Consider the following 19,796-nt stretch of genomic DNA (forward strand, 5'->3'; position numbering starts at 1 on the left):
TTAACATCGAGTATAGATTTAAGTGTCAGGAAGTCATTTCTGAAAGTATTTGTATGGAGTGTAGCCATGTATGGAAGTGAAATATGTACAATAAATAGTTTGGACGAGAAGAGAATAGAAGCTTTCGAAATGTGGTGCTACAGAAGAATGTTGAAGATTAGCTGGGTAGATCATGTAACTAATGAGGAGGTATTGAATAGGATTGGGGAGAAGAGAAGTTTGTGGTACAACTTGACTAGAAGAAGGGATCGGTTGGTAGGACATGTCCTGAGGCATCAAGGGATCACAAATTTAGCATTGGATGGCAGCGTGGAGGGTAAAAATCGTAGAGGGAGACCAAGAGATGAATACACTAAGCAGATTCAGAAGGATGTAGGCTGCAGTAGGTACTGGGGGATTAAGAAGCTTGCACAGGATAGATTAGCATGGAGAGCTGCATCTAACCAGTCTCAGGACTGAAGACCACAGCAACAACATATGAGTAGTTTGCAGGTCTGTAGGCTGTGAAATGCTTTATATCTTTCCTTACTTTCCGAATAGCCCTCGCACATGCAATGACTGTTTGTGCACTGCATTACTTCGACAGTTTACAATTAGTAACTGTGCTTGCATAGCGTTTTAGAAGCAGTATTTTGACAATTTTATTAGTAGTTTGCAGGTCTGTAGGCTGTAAAATGCTTTATTTCGAAAGTTTGCAACTAATGAGCGTATTTGGATAGCGTTTTACAAGCATTATTTTGACAATTGACGGGTTGTTTTCGTATCTGTACATCATTGTACTACATTATTTCGACAGTTTACAATTAATGAGTGTGTCATCAGAGCGCATTACATGCATTATTTTGACAATTTATGAGTTGTTTTTGTGTCTGCACGTCAGTGTAATGCATTATTTCGGTGATTTACGAGTAGTTTGCAGGTCTGTAGGCTATGTAGCATGACCCCAGGTATGTCAGAGGGCGTATTTTGTACCTATGTAATAAATGAACTACATAACATCCATCCCTAAATAAAGTGTTCCAAAATAAGTAAAGTACACTCCTTCCTCTCTCCATCAGCTGAACACAGACTGAGTCCTTTTCCTGCCGTTTTTACCCAGACCGCCATGGGAGGACAGCGCCCTCTGGTGGCAGTACTGTGTACTAGGTCATTTGGACTCATGATCAGCACACTGGATGGAGCTACTGCCTGTGAGAACTGAAATTGTTTAAATAGGCACTGCATGCAAAATAGAGACTTACTTCCATCCTGTCCAGCACAGGCTGAGTCGTTTCCCCACCAATTCCAAGGAAGAGGTGGTGGCTGGATGACTTAGGATAGTGGAGGTAGCCCAAGTGACGTTTCTTCCTGCCCTTTTCTGAGGTTAGTGGAGGTGGCCCAATTGACCTTTTCTCCCACCAAAATTTGAACTTCCCACCATTTTCTTAGGTAGGGGTGGAGAGGGGGGGGGGGAGGGGACTGGGTTAGGTTAGTGGAGATAGCCTAATTCACTTATTTTCCTGCCAAAATTTGAACTTCCCACCATGTACTTATTTCGACGTTCTCACTTCTATCGTCACCATATTGGATCCACCATCTTGAATACATTTGGCAGCATTGCTCAGTGGGGCGACGCCGCCCTTATCCTGCTACTGATGTACCCCAAATGCTGTATCATTTCAATGACACTCTCCCTTGTTTTGCGATAATACAAAATGTGCTGCTCTTCTTTGAACATTTTCGATGTGCTCCGTCAATCCTATCTGGTAAGGATCTGGTATTCTAAAAGAGGACGACAAGCGTATTGTAGGCAGTCTTTTCAATTGACTTGAGACGAAAAGTACCGGTGTAGCCAAAAAACGGTTGTTTCAGCCATATCCGCCATCTCTAGTAATGCAGTGTCGTCGATGGTTGGCGGGACTTACGAGTTTCAGTGACTGGTGGACACTCTGCGTATGAGAAATATCGTGTCTTCAGAACAGCGTGCAGGTGAACTCATGTTCGGCGCATGATCGGGAAAAGCCCACGCGTTTCAGCCGTTGGTGAAAAACGTGGAGGGGGAAACCGCGATGGCTGAACTGAGTGACAAGCATAAATATTAAATCAGACCAAATTCAATAAAACTGAATCCCACTAGTTATTGAGAAGCTAGTAACATAGCTATAAAGTCAAAAATAAGACGAGTGCGTGGGCGAAAACGCGCCTACGATCTAAAAGTAATCCTTAAGTTACTTAATGTCAAAGATTTTGTTACTGTAATGATCTTTGAAAATTAATATCTTGATAATGCCTTGCGAGACTTTCAAAAGCTGTCTACGTATGGGGTTCATCGAACACTATCAGAATATCAGAATAGGTTTCTTATAAAAATTACATGTTTTAAGTTACAGACTGTAATGTGCATACCGTGCGTAATAACACGGATTTTTATCACAATTATTAATAAAATATTGAAAGAAGCGGCAGAATTGTGAAGTATAAATGTATTTAGTTTTATTTGCTTTTGTTAGCAAAAACACAGTGTAAAGTAGCCTCTACCATAGCAAAATCTCTATTATTGAACAAAATATTTGACGTACGAAAAAACTATAAAAGAGCAGTGGGAAGCCGAGAAATTTGCATGTATAACAGAATGTGTAAAAATTAATAGTTTCTAAGTATGCTCTGAAAGTGGACATGTATGGTCTTATATGATCTTGACTCACGACAGATCGAAAGCTTAAATACTCGTCGGCTAATTTATTTGCGAACAGTTGGGATCAGTCGACCTTGGGACTTAAAGGAAGCAACACGTACATATTATCGACGTCTGGCTCGCGTCTCGATAGTGTCCGAAACTCCCTAAGTGTTGAAACGGAGATTTAGTGATATTCACGTGTGTCGGTAGCGAATACTTTGAAATATTTCGATTTGTGAACTTAGGATAGTTCAGGTTACAGGAACTAGCCTGAACTTCAAAAACTTACTGCGATTATGTGCGGGTGGTCGGAACGTGCGATTTTCGACTGTTTTGGTGATATGGACTTTAATTTAAAACTTAAGCTGAATGAACTTCGATTCATGACAAAATACGTTTGGTAGTCTCCCAGACATTAGCGTAGCCGAAGCTTAAAAAGCCAACTATGTATTCAGAGACCCTACGAACGAAAACTTCCAGCTAACTTTCAATCTATAATTCTTTCAGTTGCAGCTGGGGGTTAGCGAAGTAAATTCTACAGGACAGTTTCTTAGCAGAAACTATTTGTTTCCAAGCAACACGTTTGTAGTAAGGGCACCTACCCGAAAGATATTCGTACGGTAGCAGTATTTCAAAATTTCTCGAAAGCTTTTGACACCGCTCCTCAGAATCGGCTTCCAATAAAACTGCATGCCTATGGAGTATCGTCTGAAGTGTGCGACTGGATTCATGATTTCTTGTCAGAAAGTTCATAGTTCCTAATAATTAATGGAGAGTCGTTTATGAAACTTTTGTCAAATCGAGGGTTTCCGAGGGAAGGGTTTAGAGTCCCCTACTGTTTGCAGTCTATCCAAACGATTTTGGAGAAAACGTGAATAGCGCTTTTTGATTGTTTGCAGAAGATGTTGTCATTTACCGTCTAGTAAATATATATGATGACGAAAACGAATTTCAAATTGATTTATGCAAAATATCTGAATTGTGCAGAAAGTGGCAGTTGGCCCTAAAAAATACGGAAGTGTAAAGTCCTCTTCATGAGCACTCAAAAGAATCGTTAAATTAAGTCACACTATAAATCACTCAAATTTAAAGGTTTTCGATTCAACTAAACACATCGCGATTGCAATTACGAGCAATATAGGTTGCATTCGATCTTAGGGAGCAATCTTTCATTGGTGAAGAGGGAAATCTTCTGCAGCCAAGATCGTTTGGTATTTTATTTCCAATGAGTGGAAAATGTTCTCGTTGTTTTGGTGCCATGAATGAATGTTAATAAGAATTTTCCAAAGACCCGATGATGACGGCAAGATCCTGTCGAAACAGGTCATTGTGGAATAAAATAAAAATACCGGACGATCTTGGCTGCAATTACGAACAACTTAAGTTGGAACCATCACATAGAAAATATTGTGGGGGAGACCACGTTTATTGGCATAATACTTAGACAATGAAAAAGATTTACTAAAGCTATTGCCTACACTACACTTATCCTTCCTCTTCTGGACTGTTGCAGCATGGGATTGTTACTAAATACGATTGACGAAGGACATCTAAAAACTTTAGAGAATGGCAGCTGGTTTTGTATAATCGCGAAATAGGGGAGGAGTGTCACGGCTATGACACAAGAGTTGGAGTGGCAATCATTAAATACAGGCCTTTTTCGTTGCGGCAAGATTTTTTCAAGAAAACTCAATCACCGACTTTCACCTTTGACCAAGACAATATTTTGTTGACTTCCACCTACGTAAGGGGGAATAATCAACGTACTAGAATAAGAGAAGTGAGATCTTGCATCGAAAGGTTTAGGTGTTCATTTTTTCTATATGCTACTCAAAAGCGAGACGGTCGAGAAATAGTCTGAAAGTGGTTCTATGAACCCTCTGCAAAGCACATGAGTGTGAGTTGCAGCCGGCCGGAGTGGCCGAGCGGTTCTAGGCGCTTCAGTCTGGAACCGCGCGGCCGCTACGGTCACAGGTTCGAATCCTGCCTCGGACATGGATGTGTGTGATGTCCTTAGGTTAGTTAGGTTTAAGTAGTTCTAAGTTCTAGTGGACTGATGACCACAGCAGTTAAGTCCCATAGTGCTCAGAGCCATTTGAAGCATTTTCGTCAGTTGCAGAATAGTCATGTAGATGCAGATGTCCGTGCAGTCGCTTGAACAGCTTATCCGATGGTTCAATTGTCTGCCGTAGGATCATGATGGGCGATTGTGAGCCCAAAAGAAGTGCGAAAGCTAGACTACATTCCTAAGAATGTATTCTCATTATGAAAGACGGTACATGTAGTACTGTTTGCGAAACATTTTCAGTTGTGACTAAATAGGATGGAAATTCTGATAGTTACGTGTACTGTGACAGATGCTCTGCAGTTCTCTCATTCAGTGCCATTACGATACAATTCGAGGCATATATCTGCAGAGTACGCCGAAGTGTATGTTCTAAAGCATTACGGGCTTCTGTGAAAAAAATATAAATAGAAGAACTATGTAAATGTCAGTCAAAGATTTCCGTTTGTTTCCATAAGTATCACGTGGAGAATATCGGACCTGAAATGAGTAGCTGGTAGATATCGGTTCGCAGTTAGGACGGGTGGACATCTCCAACAATCTGCCTCATCTCACAGTAGTGTCAGGCAACATGAAATGACAGGTCGATGAAATATTACTGGAAACGATGGTTAGCGTTGTTCAAGCCATAGGAGTCATTGCCAGTTCGTGTGCGGCAGATATGCACATCGATTCATTTCGAAAATGGTCATCATCCTCTATGTGTCACGAAGCCTTTTAAATGATATTTTAAAAAATTCACGATTTCTTGTTTTCCACACAGATTCGCGATCGAAGAAAATCAAATTAAACTCTTCGTATTCTTCAGTCGTTGCGTATGTGGGGATTCGCTTGATATACTCGACAAAAATACAGCTACATTCATTACGACTTCCTTTTCTTTATATTTATACTTTTACTTGTTATATTGCAGTTATTTTTGTAACTAGTTGAACTGAGGAAGTAGGTCTACGGAGTGAATTAATTTCTTAATAACACGAACGGATAGAATTTAACGTACAGTTGACAACGAGATTTTTGAGAAAACAGACGAGAATTCTTGTAGCTACCATTGAGGCATTCACCAGAATTGATTTTAAGAAACCATTGGAACTGAGCTCAAGATGTCTGCACTGGAACATGAACTCTCCTCTTCCAGAATGTTTACTACGGAATGACTGAAATGGTCAAAATAGCAAATATCCCTCAGTTCGACTGCCATTGTCGATATATAATTAAGTAAAATGCATGGAGCAACACAGTAGCTGCGCTCTTTCAAAGCAGCCGTACTAGAATTTACCTGGAGCCATTTAGGAAAACCAAAAAATGCTTCAAATGGCTCTGATCACTATGGGACTTAACATCTGAGGTCATCAGTCCCCTAGAACTTAGAACTACTTAAACCTAACTAACCTAAGGACATCACACACATCCATGCCCGAGGCAGGATTCGAAACTGCGACAGTAGCGGTCGCGCGGTTCCAGACTGAAGCGCCTAGAACCGCTCGGCCACTCCGGCCGGCTTAGGAAAACCGCGGAAAACCTAATTCTGCTTGGCCAGATGCACAGATGGACTGTCGTCCTCCAGAAGTCACCTCACTCGGTTTTAGTACAACGATTTTTTAATTGAGAATTTGCGTTGGATCTGACACAAGTCATCTGTAGTGGAACAAATGAGGAGAGAATGATAGTGATTTGCCAAAAGACGTGGACAAGTCTGCGAGTACCCCACTGAAACAAAAACTCTTTAGAGTTAAATTTCAATGGTTATGAGTGCAGGGAGAATGGAGAAAGGCATGGGCCGAATGGTAAGAAATGATAGAAGTACTTGAGGTTGGAGGAAACAGTTGTGCTCTGCTTTTAATGGTTTTGCAATGAGAAAATTGAAAATACGGATTGTTTTTAAGTTCTTACCCCATTACGGAGATGACTGCGTAGACCAAGGCGCGATTCCCGAGGTGCACGACCACCGCGAAAGAGGCCAGCGATGCCAGGAACAGAGCGTATACCACCAGAACCGTTTCCCTGTACACAAAACACGTTCACGTCTCAAATTTAATTTATACTATTTACGACATGGATTTTTACCTATGTGAGCGGAAAGGTATCATCCAGTTTTAAGAACTACGCACGGCCGCTACCGGAGGTAAAACTGTGTATTACAAGTACTAAGGACTGATGTTTTCATGGCATGACTAGAACCTGCGACACTAGATCAGTGGTGGCTTGCATGAGCACACGTAGGTAACTAATCAACAAAATTTTACAACTAAGGGATAAAAATTAAAAATAATAAACAAACAAACAAGAAGCTAGCGTAACACTCAGGACATGAGATTATAAACGAATGTGAGCCAAACGCTGAACAAATTCGCACGCCAATTTGAAGACCGTCGGGCTGTGGCAACACTCAGTTTAGTTGTTTTTATTCCGTTCGCCGCAGTCGAGGATGTAAATGACAGGGTGACTCCCAGCTTAATATTACACATATAGTGAAGAGGATAAAACACGAAAATACACGGCACAGAAAATACACTACATACCGATTGGTGGAGCATGTGAGACGTTTTCCTCCACGGGTAATGATGGCAGACTGAGAAGGCCCAAGTCTGGAAACTGCCGCAGGGTAGTGAGACGGTTGACAGTACGATGATTGGCTACTTTTTTTTTCATGTTGGGTGCTGTCAAACAACTAGTTTGGATGGAGGAATCTCCAACATCCTTGGCGCTGTCGTAATTGTGCCTGTCACTCTGTGGGGAAAGGGCAGCTCATTTTGAAACTCAAAGCTGATCAGGCCGTAACGCAGGCAGAATTAGATGAGCTGAGAGCTGCAGTTGGCAGCAGTAAAGTTAGGAATAGAACAGATGACTTGGCCGTGATGAAATCGGCCTGATCAGGCAACTGCTTTAGTGCTTTGGAGACTGTAGGCCAAAGTGCTGTGACAACCCAAGGAGTCAAGAACACTCTGACGAAATAGGGGAAAAGTTGTAAGCCAAGGTTAGTAGCAGTCAGAGGACTAAAAATGTCGTTATGATCCTTCTGCAAGGGAGTAGCCATGGGAAGGGAACGTCCAAAATCATAGGTAATTGCCTGGGCATGGAATACGAGGTACTTAGCGTTTTCAACTAAGTGCAGGGCTCAGCAATTTCAGCTATGATTGAGGTTCTCTGAGGAAATATCTCGGTAAAGAAGATCGTATAAGGGTTATTCAGGGCGTCAGAAAAAGTTTGGGTCATAAACTGAACTATGCAATTGAAGAAGACATCAGGCGCATCGCTGGGAATGCTCCTCACACCAATGCGAAGATTTTGTCACCCTCTGAGCGCTATGACGAACCCTGAATGGATGAAGCGCTCCGTCGAATGTGTAAATGCAGAGCTTCATCAGTCACTCACTAGACTACGGCTGTCGCACGTGGGTATGATCAAAAAATCGCCCCTCATACAGACACACCAAACAGGAATTTTCTCTGCCTCATGATGACTGGGTGTTGTGTGCTGTCCTTAGGTTAGCTAGGTTTAAGTAGTTCTAAGTCTACATCTGAAGTTTCCGGAAAGAGATTACTAGCACGACTAATTTCCAGAAGCATTCAATATAACCAGATATGTTCAATCCTTGTGATTTCCAGCTTTTTTATTAGGCCTTTTTTAAGCTAAATGTTTCCATAAGACAGAGCTAACGAATAACTAGATACACATTTGTAACACTAAAGGAAGAAACAAAATACTGCAGCTTGGACAGAACAAAGGCTATTAATCATAATACATTTGCACTTTTCCATCAAACATAAGAATCATGATCAATAAGAACAATGAACTTGTCGTGTCACTACAGGATATTGAAAAATACGTCCGCAGCTCGTGGTGGTGCGGTAGAGTTCTCGCTTCCCACTCTCTGGTTCCCGGGTTCGATTCCCGGCGGGGTCAGGGATTTTCTCTACCTCGTGATGACTGGTGTTGTCTGCTGTCCTTAGGTTAGCTGGGTTTAAGTAGCTCTAAGTTCTAGGGGACTGATGACCATAGATGTTAAGTCCCATAGTGCTCAGAGCCATTTGTACCATTTTTTATTGAAAAATGTAAAAGTGTTTCTATAGGTGTGCTATGCATAAAAGAACATCCTATGGAAGTTAAAGAAATATAACAGGTGCTTCTGGATGAATACAAGTTAGTATCACATTAGAGCGGATGTAAAATAAGGATACATATAAAATGGAATAAAATCCCAGGGAATAGATCTCAGTGAATATTACACAGAACAACTATTTGAGTGCTGTACATAAGTAATAGACTGATTAACATACAAGACAATAGTTCTGAATGTATGTAGGTCCCCAACAGGAAATGTTTTAAACTTCATTAAGCAATTAGATGGAGTACGAATAAGACTTAGTATAAGTAATTGGAAAGTGACTGCACGTGGAGTGTACAATGTACATTTCACCTCTGATAATCCTGACCGAAGGTATCTAGAGTTACTGATGTCCATCTTCGATTTGACTCCCACAATAACATTCCCAACAAGAACAGACGGACACAGTGCAACATGGATTGATAGTTTAAGCTAAATCCAATTATTTTTAATAAAATAGGTGTGAGGACCATAATAAATGGTTTATGTGACTCTAATTACAGCAATAAAGGAAAGGAAAATTTCATATAATTGTAAGTGCTGTCTAAGTTACACTATTCAGAAAAATTTATAGTATGAAAAAGGGATATATTTACCACGGACACACAGTAGATGAGAAATTTAAACGTTTCCTAAAAATCTTATTAAGGTTTTCCTTTGCAACGGGTCAATGATATTTACAATGAAAGCTGAAAGAAGGAACAGAGAGTTTTACTTAATGCAAAGGATTAACTCTATTCAAGGCTTAAGAATACATTACAAATAATGTAAATTCTTCAACGTGTGATCAATAAGGCAAATACAGGTACATTTCCAGAATGAGATTTTCACTCAGCGGAGTGTGCGCTGATATGAAACTTCCTGACTGATTAAACCTGTGTGCCCGACCGAGACTCGAACTCGGGACCTTTGCCTTTCGCGGGCAAGTGCTCTACCATGTGCGCTACCGAAGCACGGCTCACGCCCGGTTTCATATGAGCGCACACTCCGCTGCAGAGTGAAAATCTCATTCTGGAAACATCCCCCAGGCTGTGGCTAAGCCATGTCTCCGCAGTATCCTTTGTGAGCTTCTGTAAAGTCTGGAAGGTAGGAGACGAGATACTGGCAGAAGTAAAGCTGTGGGGACCGGGCGTGAGTCGTGCTTCGGTAGCTCAGATGGTAGAGCACTTGCCCGCGAAAGGCAAAGGTCCCGAGTTCGAGTCTCGGTCGGGCACACAGTTTTAATCTGCCCGGAAGTTTCACAGGTACATTTCCCAAAAAATCAAAACTTCAAGGACAAGGGGAAGACAATTTGGAATATTATCAGGCACGAAACGAATAAACTCGGCAACGAGAATGACCTTAAACTCCCAGATGACAGTAGCAGCGAGACACGTGGTATGACACTCAGATCATTAGCTACCGAATTCTCTGAGTTCATTCTAACTGTAGCCGATAACATGAGGACGAAAAATGGTCCATCGAAACCAAATCCAATAAAATTACTTAGACAGGCAGTGCATACTCCACCAGCAGACATCGTTACAGCCGAATCGTCTACCAGATAGAACACAAAAATCATTAAGTCACTAAAAAGTAGTAAATATTCTAGCTATGATGGTATAGAATCAAAATTACTAAAATTTTGCTCTGTCTTCACAGCAAGGGAAGTCAAACGGCGTTCAGAATAAAGACACTTCGACTGTCACAATTTTATTAATAAACTGTCGAAGTATTCGTAATGAAGTTCTCAAATTTACTGCGATCCAGGAAATTTCTCGCGCTGAAATTATTCTTGGTACTGGGAGCTGGCTGAAACACGACTTGGAAAGCTCTAAGATATTTAGTGGATCGTGGAGCATATATCGGAAAGGCATATTAAAAGCTATAGGAGGGGGAGTTTTCATTGCAGTTGACAAAAATATTTTCTCCATTGAGGTCGAAGTTGAGTGTGACAGTGAACTCGTCTGGTGGCATACAACAGACGTAGGTGAAACTAAGTTAATTGTTGGATGTTTTTACCGGCCACGTGAATCCTCTATCGCAGTTCTAGAGTAATTCAAAGAGTGTATGGCACATAGCGCGTAAATACCCAGATTATGCAGTACTAGTTGGAGGCGACTTTAACCTGCCGCTTATACACTGGGATGCCCATGGATTCATTGCGGGGGGGACAGACAGACGGTCGTGCGAAATACTTTTGAACACGTTTTCTGAAAATTGTCCTCAGTAGCCAGCTCGGCAGACCACACGCAATGGAGATATCTTAGACCTTGTAGCTACAAATAGGCCGGACCTTATTGACAATGTCACTATAGGAACGGGGATTAGTGATCATGATGTCATTATAGCAACTATGATTACGAAAATTAATAGTTCAGTCAAGAAGGCCAGAAGAGTATTTCTGCTAGGTAGAGCAAATAACCAGTTATTAACATCTTACTTAGACAGTGAAATGGCGTTATTTAGTTCCAGCAAGATGGATATAGAGGAAGTATGGGCAAAGTTCAAGCAGATTGTAAATCGTGGACTGGTGACTTATGTTTCTAGTAAGTGGATAAAGGATGAAAAAGACCCACCATGGTTTAATAAGGAAATTCGGCGGATGCTGAGGAAGAGAGACTGCTGCACTCTATGTTCAAAAAGTGACACACAAATGACGGCAAGCGAAGGTTAGTGGCGGGTCGTGCGTCTGCGTAAAGATCTATACACGAAGCATACAAAAACTACCATTGTCGTACCTTAGCAATACATGTGGCAGGAAACCCGAAAAAATTCTGATCGTATGTAAAGTCACAAAGAGAGTCTAGGGAATCTGTTCAGTCCCTTGTTGCTCAGTCTGGTGTGGCAGTTGAAGATAGTAAACCGAAAGCCGAAGTCTTCAATTTCTCGTTCAAGAAATCGTTCACACGGGAGAACCGTACAAACATACCGTCATTTGACCATCGGACAGACTCCCGTACGGACGACATAGAAATAAGCATAAATGGCGTAGAGAAGCAACTTAAAGAATTGACAACAAATAAATCAATAGGTCCGGATCGATTCCAGTTCGATTTTACAAAGAGTACTTTACAGCATTGGGCCCTTACCTTGCTTGCATTTATCATGCGTCTCTCGCCCAGCACACTGTCCCAAGCGACTGGAAAAAGCGCAGGTGACTAGTGTATAAGAAAGGTAAAAGAACGGACCAGCAAAATTACAGACCAATATCCCTAACTTTTGTTTGCTGCAGTATCTTCGAACTCATTCTCAGATCGAATATAATAAACTTTGTTGAGGTTAAGAAACTTATGCCCACAAATCAGCATGGTTTTAGAAAGCATCGCTCAGACGAAACTCAGCTTGCCCTTTTCTCATATGATATACTGAGAACTACGGATGAAGGACAACAGGCAGATTCCACATTTCTAGGTTTCTGGACAGCATTTGACACGGTGCCCCATTGCAGGCTGCTAACGATGGTACGACCATATGGAATAAGTTCACAGATATGTGAGTGGCTCGAACATTTTTACATAATAGAACACAGTATGTTGTCCTCGACGGTGAGTGATCATCAGAGACAAGGGTTTTGTCAGGAGTGCCCAATGGAAGTGTGATAGGACCGCTGTTGTTCTCTACATACATAAATGATTTGGCGGACCGGGTGGGCAGCAATCTGTGGTTGTTTGCTGATGATGCCGTGGTATACGGAAAGGTGGCGAAGATGAGTGACTGCAGGAAGATACAAGACGACTTAGACAAAGATTCCAATTGGTATGATGAATTGCAGCAAACCCTAAATGTGGAAGAGCGTAAGTTAATGCGGATGAGTAGGAAGAACAAACCTGTAATGTTCGGATACAGTATCACTAGTTCCAGCCTGACAGAGTCAAGTCGTTTAAATATCTGGACGTAACGTTGCAAAGCGATATGACGTCGAACGAGCATGTGAAAACTGTGGTACGGAAGGCAATTGGTCGACTTCGGTTTACTGGAGAATTTTAGGAAAGAGTGGTTCACCTGCAAAGGCGACCGCATATAGGACGCTGCTGTGACCTATTCTCGAGCAATGCTAGAGTGTTTGGGATCCGTGCCATGTCGGATTGAAGGAAGACATCGAAGCAATTCGGAGGGCTGCTAGATTTGTTACCGGTGGGTTCGAACAAAACCTAAGTATTAAGGCGGTGCTTCGGGAACTCAAGCGGGAATCCCCACAGGGAAGACGGCGTTCTTTTCGAAAAAAAAAACTATTGAGAAAATTTAAAGAACCGGCATTTTAAGCTGACTGCCGAACGATTCTGATACTGCCAACAAATATCGCGCGTAAGGAACAAGACGGTAAGACACGAGAAATTAGGGCTTATAAGGAAGTGTACAGACAGTCATTTTTCCCTAGCTCTATTTGCAAGTGGAACAGGAGGGGAAATGAGAAGCATGGTACAAGGTACTCTGCGCCATGCATCCAAAGGTGGCTTGCGGAGTGTCTGTGAAGATGTAGATGCAGACTTGGTAGCTCCATCCTTGAGTTAATTTTGTAACCAGTCGACGAATCCAGGTATATTTCCTGGAAGACTTAAGTATGAGATAGTAATAACAATACGCAAAACTTTGGATAAGCAACTGACCTCAAATCATCTATTGATATCCCTTCTTCCCGTATTCTCGAAAAAGACTGCCACAGAATACTGAATCGTCATTTTCAGAAGAACATCTTAACAACAGTTCAGTTTGGCTTTCGTGAAGGCTTCTTTACTGAGAAGGCAATATATGAAATTTATGATTTCACGAACTAAATTGTAGTGGAACTAAGCAAGAAATAATACCACTTTGGATTTTTTTGTGACCTGGCCAAAGCCTTTGATGATGTGGATCATTAAATTCTGTTAAGTAATCTAAAATGATATGGTATGAAAGAGCTTCCCCTTTCATGGCAGTAACCCTATCTTAACAATAGGAAATACGATGTGCCACAGGGTTCAGTGCTTCACCCACACCCGTTCTTGGTCTACATAACTGATTTACCTGGAACATTCGAGGACTCTTCAAAAACTTTAATGTTTACTGATGATGCATGTACATTGATAAAAGGCGCAATTCACATTCTTAACACACACAGCAAGAAGAACAATACACACATCAAAAAAAGTTTTGCATCACCCCAGTTCCTAGAACTATTGAAGAAAGACGTTTACTGTGGATGTTGTATCACAGACCCATTCCCTTTCACTGTTCAGAGATGTCACTAAACCCGCCCAAAGATGTAAACAACCATGCATGAGCAGCGTCTATTAGATGGAGGGGGTCCGACAGCCGATCAGTTCCAGTCATTCCTCCATGAAGGAGGTACATGGCTTGTGTTGTCTGTAGTTCAACCATGCCTAGACGGTCAATACCGCGGTTCGATGGTGTCCGCGTTATTACTTTGTGCCAGGAAGGGCTCTCAACAAGGCAAGTGTCAAGGTGTCTAGGAGTGAACCAAAGCGATGTTGTTCTGACATGGAGGAGATACAGTGAGACAGGAACTGTCGATAACATGCCTTGCTCAGGCCGCCCTAGGGCTACTACTACAGCGGGTGACCGCTACATATGGATTATGGCTCGGTGTAACCCTGACAGCAACTCCACCATGTTGAATAGTGCGTTTCGTATAGCCACAGGCCGTCGCGTTACGACTCACACTGTGCGCAATAGGCTGCATGATGGACAACTTCACTCCTGACGTCCATGTCAAGGTCCATCTTTGCTACTTCGACACCATGCAGCGTGGTATAGATGGGCACAACAACATGCCGATTGGACCACTCAGGATTCACATCACGTTCTCTTCACCGATAAGTGTCGTATATTCCTTCAACGAAACAATCGTCGGAGGCGTGTTTGGAGGCAACCCGGTCAGACTGAATGCCACAGACACACCGTCCAGCGAGTGCAGCAAGATGGGCATTATGTGGGACCGACATACGCCGCTGGTGGTCATGGAAGGCGCCGTAACGGCTGTACAGTACGTGAATGCCATCCTCCGACCGATAGTACAATCATATCGGCAGCATATTGGCGTGGCAGTCGTCTTCATGGACGACAGTTCGCGCCCCCATCGATCAGGATAACGACATCGCTCGACTAGAGTTTCCAGCATGTTCTCCACACATGAACCCTATCGAACATGCCTGGGATAGATTGAAAAGGGCTGTTTATGGACGACGTTACCCACCAACCACTCTGAGGAATCTACTCCGAATCGCCATTGAGGAGTGAGACAATCTGGACCAACAGTGCCATGATGAACTTGTGGATAGCATGCCACGACGAATACAGGCATGCATCAATGCACGAGGACGTGCTACTGGGTATTAGAGGTACCGGTGTGTACAGCAATCTGGACCACCACCTCTGAAGGTCTCGCTGTACGGTAGTACAACACGTTATGTGTGGTTTTCATGAGCAATAAAAATGATGGAAATGATGATATGTTGATCTCTATTCCAATATTCTGTACAGGTTCCGAAACTCTCGGAACAGAGGTGATGCAAAATTTTTTTGATGTGTGTATAACAGAAACTCGTATTACGCAATTCCAGAAAAAAGAAAATGGCTTACAGGTACCAGAAGTAGAGGTCAATGCGCATATGTACACTGGATGAGACTCCATTTTTTAATTCCTGGGCATTGACACAAACTCACATAAACTGAGGTGATACCAGCATGTGTGTAAAATAATAAAAAGTTCAATTATGCCTGCTTTGCACTCAGAAATCTGTCTCATTGTGTTGACCTGCCGACAAGATTGGCTGCACACAGTTCTGTAGTATGACAGAATGTTCTGGGACATTGCAGCTAAGGTGAAAACAATAGTTATTCCACAGAAGCTTGCTATAAGAATATTCTGCAAAGTTGCTGAGCGGACATATTGCTGAGGCCTCTTCAGGAACCTGGGGCATCTTACACTTACATGCCAATTCATACACTCCCATATGTTATTTTTTGTTAAAAACAACCGTGTATTTAGGATGAACTCAGTAATTCACAATCACAATACTAGGAACAGAAATAATTTCCATATAAATTATGCATTTTTCTCTGGGATTCAGAAAGGGCTTTTGTATTCTATTGCAAAATGTTTTCATAGGATGCCAGAGGACATTAGGGAGAAAAATTTAAAAACACAAATATTTAAAAACAATGTAAAAATAACGACTCACGCCCGGTACTCACAGCTTTACTTCTGCCAGTACCTCGCCTCCTACCTTCCAAACTTTCCAGAAGCTCTCCTGCGAACCTTGCAGAACTAGCACTCCTGGAAGAAAGGATATTGCGGAGACATGGCTTAGCCACAGCCTGGGGGATGTTTCCAGAATGAGATTTTCACTCTGCAGCGGAGTGTGCGCTGATATGAAACTTCCTGGCAGATTAAAACTGTGTGCCCGACCGAGACTCGAACAAAAATATTTTTCATTAGCCATTCCTTCTACAATTTATCAGAACACTTGGACTCAAGAATATTATTCCACACCTAATTCTAATACTTATATTAAAGATAGCCTAAGTTTTCCAGTATAGAGAAAGCTGAAACTGGTCTGTGTGAAGTTACATAAATGCTTTGTTTGAAGTATTAGCAGCTGAGTAGTATAGGAGGAAGAGCAGTGGGTCTGTGTGAAGTTACATAAATGCTTTTTCTGAAGTATTAGCAGCTGAGTAGTATAGGAGGAAGAGCAGTGGCAGTTTTCAAAGTATCTGTTCTGCTCTTAATATAAACATATAAAGTCATCATTAGTTTGTGCAGATTAGCGCTAGTCATAATTTGTTATTAGAATACTTTACAATAGTAGCCAGCAGATGCTGCTTCTGTCTGTTAAGGTATAACTTGACTCATTCCACATCCATGAAGACTCTCCTTCATGATAGTATTTACGGGACACGCTATGTGAGGGAATAAGAGAATGAATGAACGAATTTGGTTAAAGAAAAAAAGAGAGAGAGACCGATTATGGAGCACGCATATATCCATCATCTGCAGCATACACCAAGGCTTTCATAAATTAGGGAAAAATAGCCAAAAGTCATGAAAATGCGAAACCAATCCCGCCAACCTTGAGTTTGTTATTACCTTCCTAGTGCTGCAGAAGTTCCCCACAAGAAGACCAGAGTGTTGCAGTCCACTAGCATCATTTGAACATAGCAGACAACTTCATGTCTGGTGTTGTTCCGCAAATAATTTACTGGCCATGGGTGATGAAAATTCAGACACCTTCGACAGAAAACGGAAGACGCTGTGAAAACGTATCAGTTCGTCCCGCCTAGGAGAAGTTACGTCAGGGGCTATCTGCTGACATGGCAACTGCTGCCCCCGAGGCACTGAGCAGGTACCACATAGCTCGACACAGCAGGAGGACCAAAAATGTGATATCGTCATCGCAGCAGAAAAGTAGAGCCAATGTGGCTTAGGTGATTTGATTGCTTCACAATCGATCCATGGTCCTGTTATGACTTATGTCATAGAAGCCAATGCCTTAGCAAAACAAGGATAGGTGAAGCCTATATAAATACTTCTCATTTCTAGTCAGAGGTATTGCAGTGTGACAGCCACCAGCTCCGAGGGGGGACCTACGACGGTCTGGAAGTCTTCAAGTGTACATGGATCAAACAGTCTCCACCTCCGGACTCTCCCACTGCTAGTTGCAGTCCTGCTGCTCGAGCTGGGTACAATGCAGTAGACTTTACACCCTGCAATCAGTGGGTCAGTGGGTCACCTGTGGATCTACTTCAGCCACTGCCGGCCTGCTATCCTGGAGGTCTACCATTCGAACGTGGAGCCATGTAGCTATCCAGCCGCCATAGACCATGCAGAAAAACTTCTTCCTGCCTGCCTCTCCTCGTCTAGGCACACAGCTACTGCCGTGAGCCATAGCATCAACACAGGGTCCATGGCGTTACTCTGTGCACCTCTGTGTGCCTTGTCCTTTGCTGCCAGCAGTCTCTAGTCTGCACAGCGAGCCACCTCTGTGAGGCCACATCATCACGACTATCGTAGCTGATCAACAAAAAATGAATGGGTTAACAGTGATGTTCAGTACGATAGACGTCTACCAGGCATCCGCTTACCGCTCCACTGTACTTCGCCTCGCTACAAGTCACAGCCGCGACCTCTAACCTGGTAATAAATCGACAGTTGATACCATGAAAGTAAACCTCTGTGAGAGCCATGCTGATAGAATGGGATCAGTGCGACATTCACCAGACCAGTTGCGATGGAGAGTAATTACCATATCCTCGACAGAGATCCTGGGTACAGTATAGAGTGTGACCTGGTAAAGATTGCGTCGGCATCGAGACACACCAATGTTGAATTTGTATCTGTCCTGAGACGCCATGACCGGCCTCATTTGAACTCTTCTGTTGGGAGGAGTTAATTTGGAGTTGGAACGGCTGCTTGGGTCGGGTGCGGGGGCTCATATTGGTGTGGTTCCTGTTGATTCTCTCAGTAGGTGGGACTATACCAGGCACGGCCTACATCTCAACAGGAAAGAGAAGGGGAAACTGGCTGGGGTAATAGCAGGAAATTTAAGGGGGGAGGCACTGCCATGAATGGTAAAATACCAGTGGTTACGGGTGTTGGAGCAGCACCTATTTTAGGATAGGTAAGACAGAAAGATGTCAAGTTCTACAAGAGGTCAGGATTGAAACAAATCTTCCGTTTAGGAAAGAAATTAAACAGCACAATTCTAGCACATTGGATCACCAATCACAGCTGTCAATTATAAATGTTCACCAATCACCAGAAATTTTGTCTCCACCAAGTTGTATCTCAGTCCTAGGTAATTCCATTGATGAATTAAAGTCACCCAACCCAGTTGACATATTCTGCCTCTCTGAACACCATGTGACCACTGGTATAGCAACTAGGCCTAAGCACAATGAGAAACTCAGACAGGAGAGTACTGCAAATGTTAGAATAAGGAAAGGTTCTCATAAAAGTATAATTAGAAATAATGTAAGTATATTTCATCAAAATATTGGGAGTTTAAAGAATAAAATAGATGAGGTACTGGTTTTTTTAGAAGATTTAGAAGCTGAGGATGAAATAGATATACTATGCCTGTCTGAGCATCACATTGTTACTGATATGGATAAGGTAAATGCTCTCTGCACATGTAATGAGAGAAAATATGGACAAAGCAGGAGTTGCCATATATGTCAAAAGTTATCATTGTGCAAAAAGTATAGAAACAAAAAAGTTTTGTGTAGAGAAACATATAGAAGCATGTGCCTGTGAGCTTAAATTAAATAAAGGCACATTTATAATTGTAACTGTATATAGGTCCCCATCAGGAAATTTTCATCTATTTCTGAAAAATTTGGACTCCTTGTTGTGCTATCTGTCAGACAGGGGGAAGCAAATTATTATTTGTGGGGACTTCAATGTAGGGTAATAGGAAAAATGACCTTGAAGTATTACTCGGTTCTTTCAATTTGACACCCGTTATTGATTTTCCTACTCGGGTGGTAAAGGATAGCAGCTCACTGATAGATAACTTCTTTATAGACCAAGATAAGTTTAACCAGATAAATGCTCAGCCTGTTGAGAATGGTCTTTCTGATCATGGTGCACAGCTAGTTACAATATATGACATAGCTCCATTCAGCAATACTAAACAGTCCTCCAAAGTAGTACGTTCAGTCAACGATTTAACAATTGCAAATTTCAGGGAAAGCCTACAGCAGTTAGACTGGGATGAGGTGTACCGTGAACCTGATGCCAATTTAAAATATAATTTATTTCATGACATTTTTGTAAATGAATTTGAAAACTGCTTCCACAAGAAAATAGTTAAATATACTCGTAAGAAACCTTGTAACAAACCATGGCTTACTAAGGGTATAAAAATATCTTGTAACCGGAAAAGGGAAATGTATCTGACAGCAAGAAAGAGTAGTGACCCAGAAACTATCAAAAATTATAAAAACTACTGTGTTATATTAAGAAAAGTTATTAAAAAATCCAGAAG

General features: G+C 42.0%; 1 protein-coding gene across 1 annotated transcript in view; it reads right to left on the minus strand.

Moving 5' to 3' along the window:
• Positions 1–19,796, minus strand: part of LOC126184241 (uncharacterized MFS-type transporter C09D4.1-like) — a 112,325-nt gene that overhangs the window by 39,108 nt on the left and 53,421 nt on the right. Inside the window, exon 6 of the mRNA XM_049926611.1 lies at positions 6,615–6,725. Within this exon, the coding sequence (XP_049782568.1) occupies positions 6,615–6,725 (111 nt within the window). The remainder of the gene's footprint in view (positions 1–6,614; positions 6,726–19,796) is intronic.

This window comes from Schistocerca cancellata, chromosome 4, assembly GCF_023864275.1.
Source record: "Schistocerca cancellata isolate TAMUIC-IGC-003103 chromosome 4, iqSchCanc2.1, whole genome shotgun sequence".
NCBI lineage: Eukaryota > Metazoa > Arthropoda > Insecta > Orthoptera > Acrididae > Schistocerca > Schistocerca cancellata.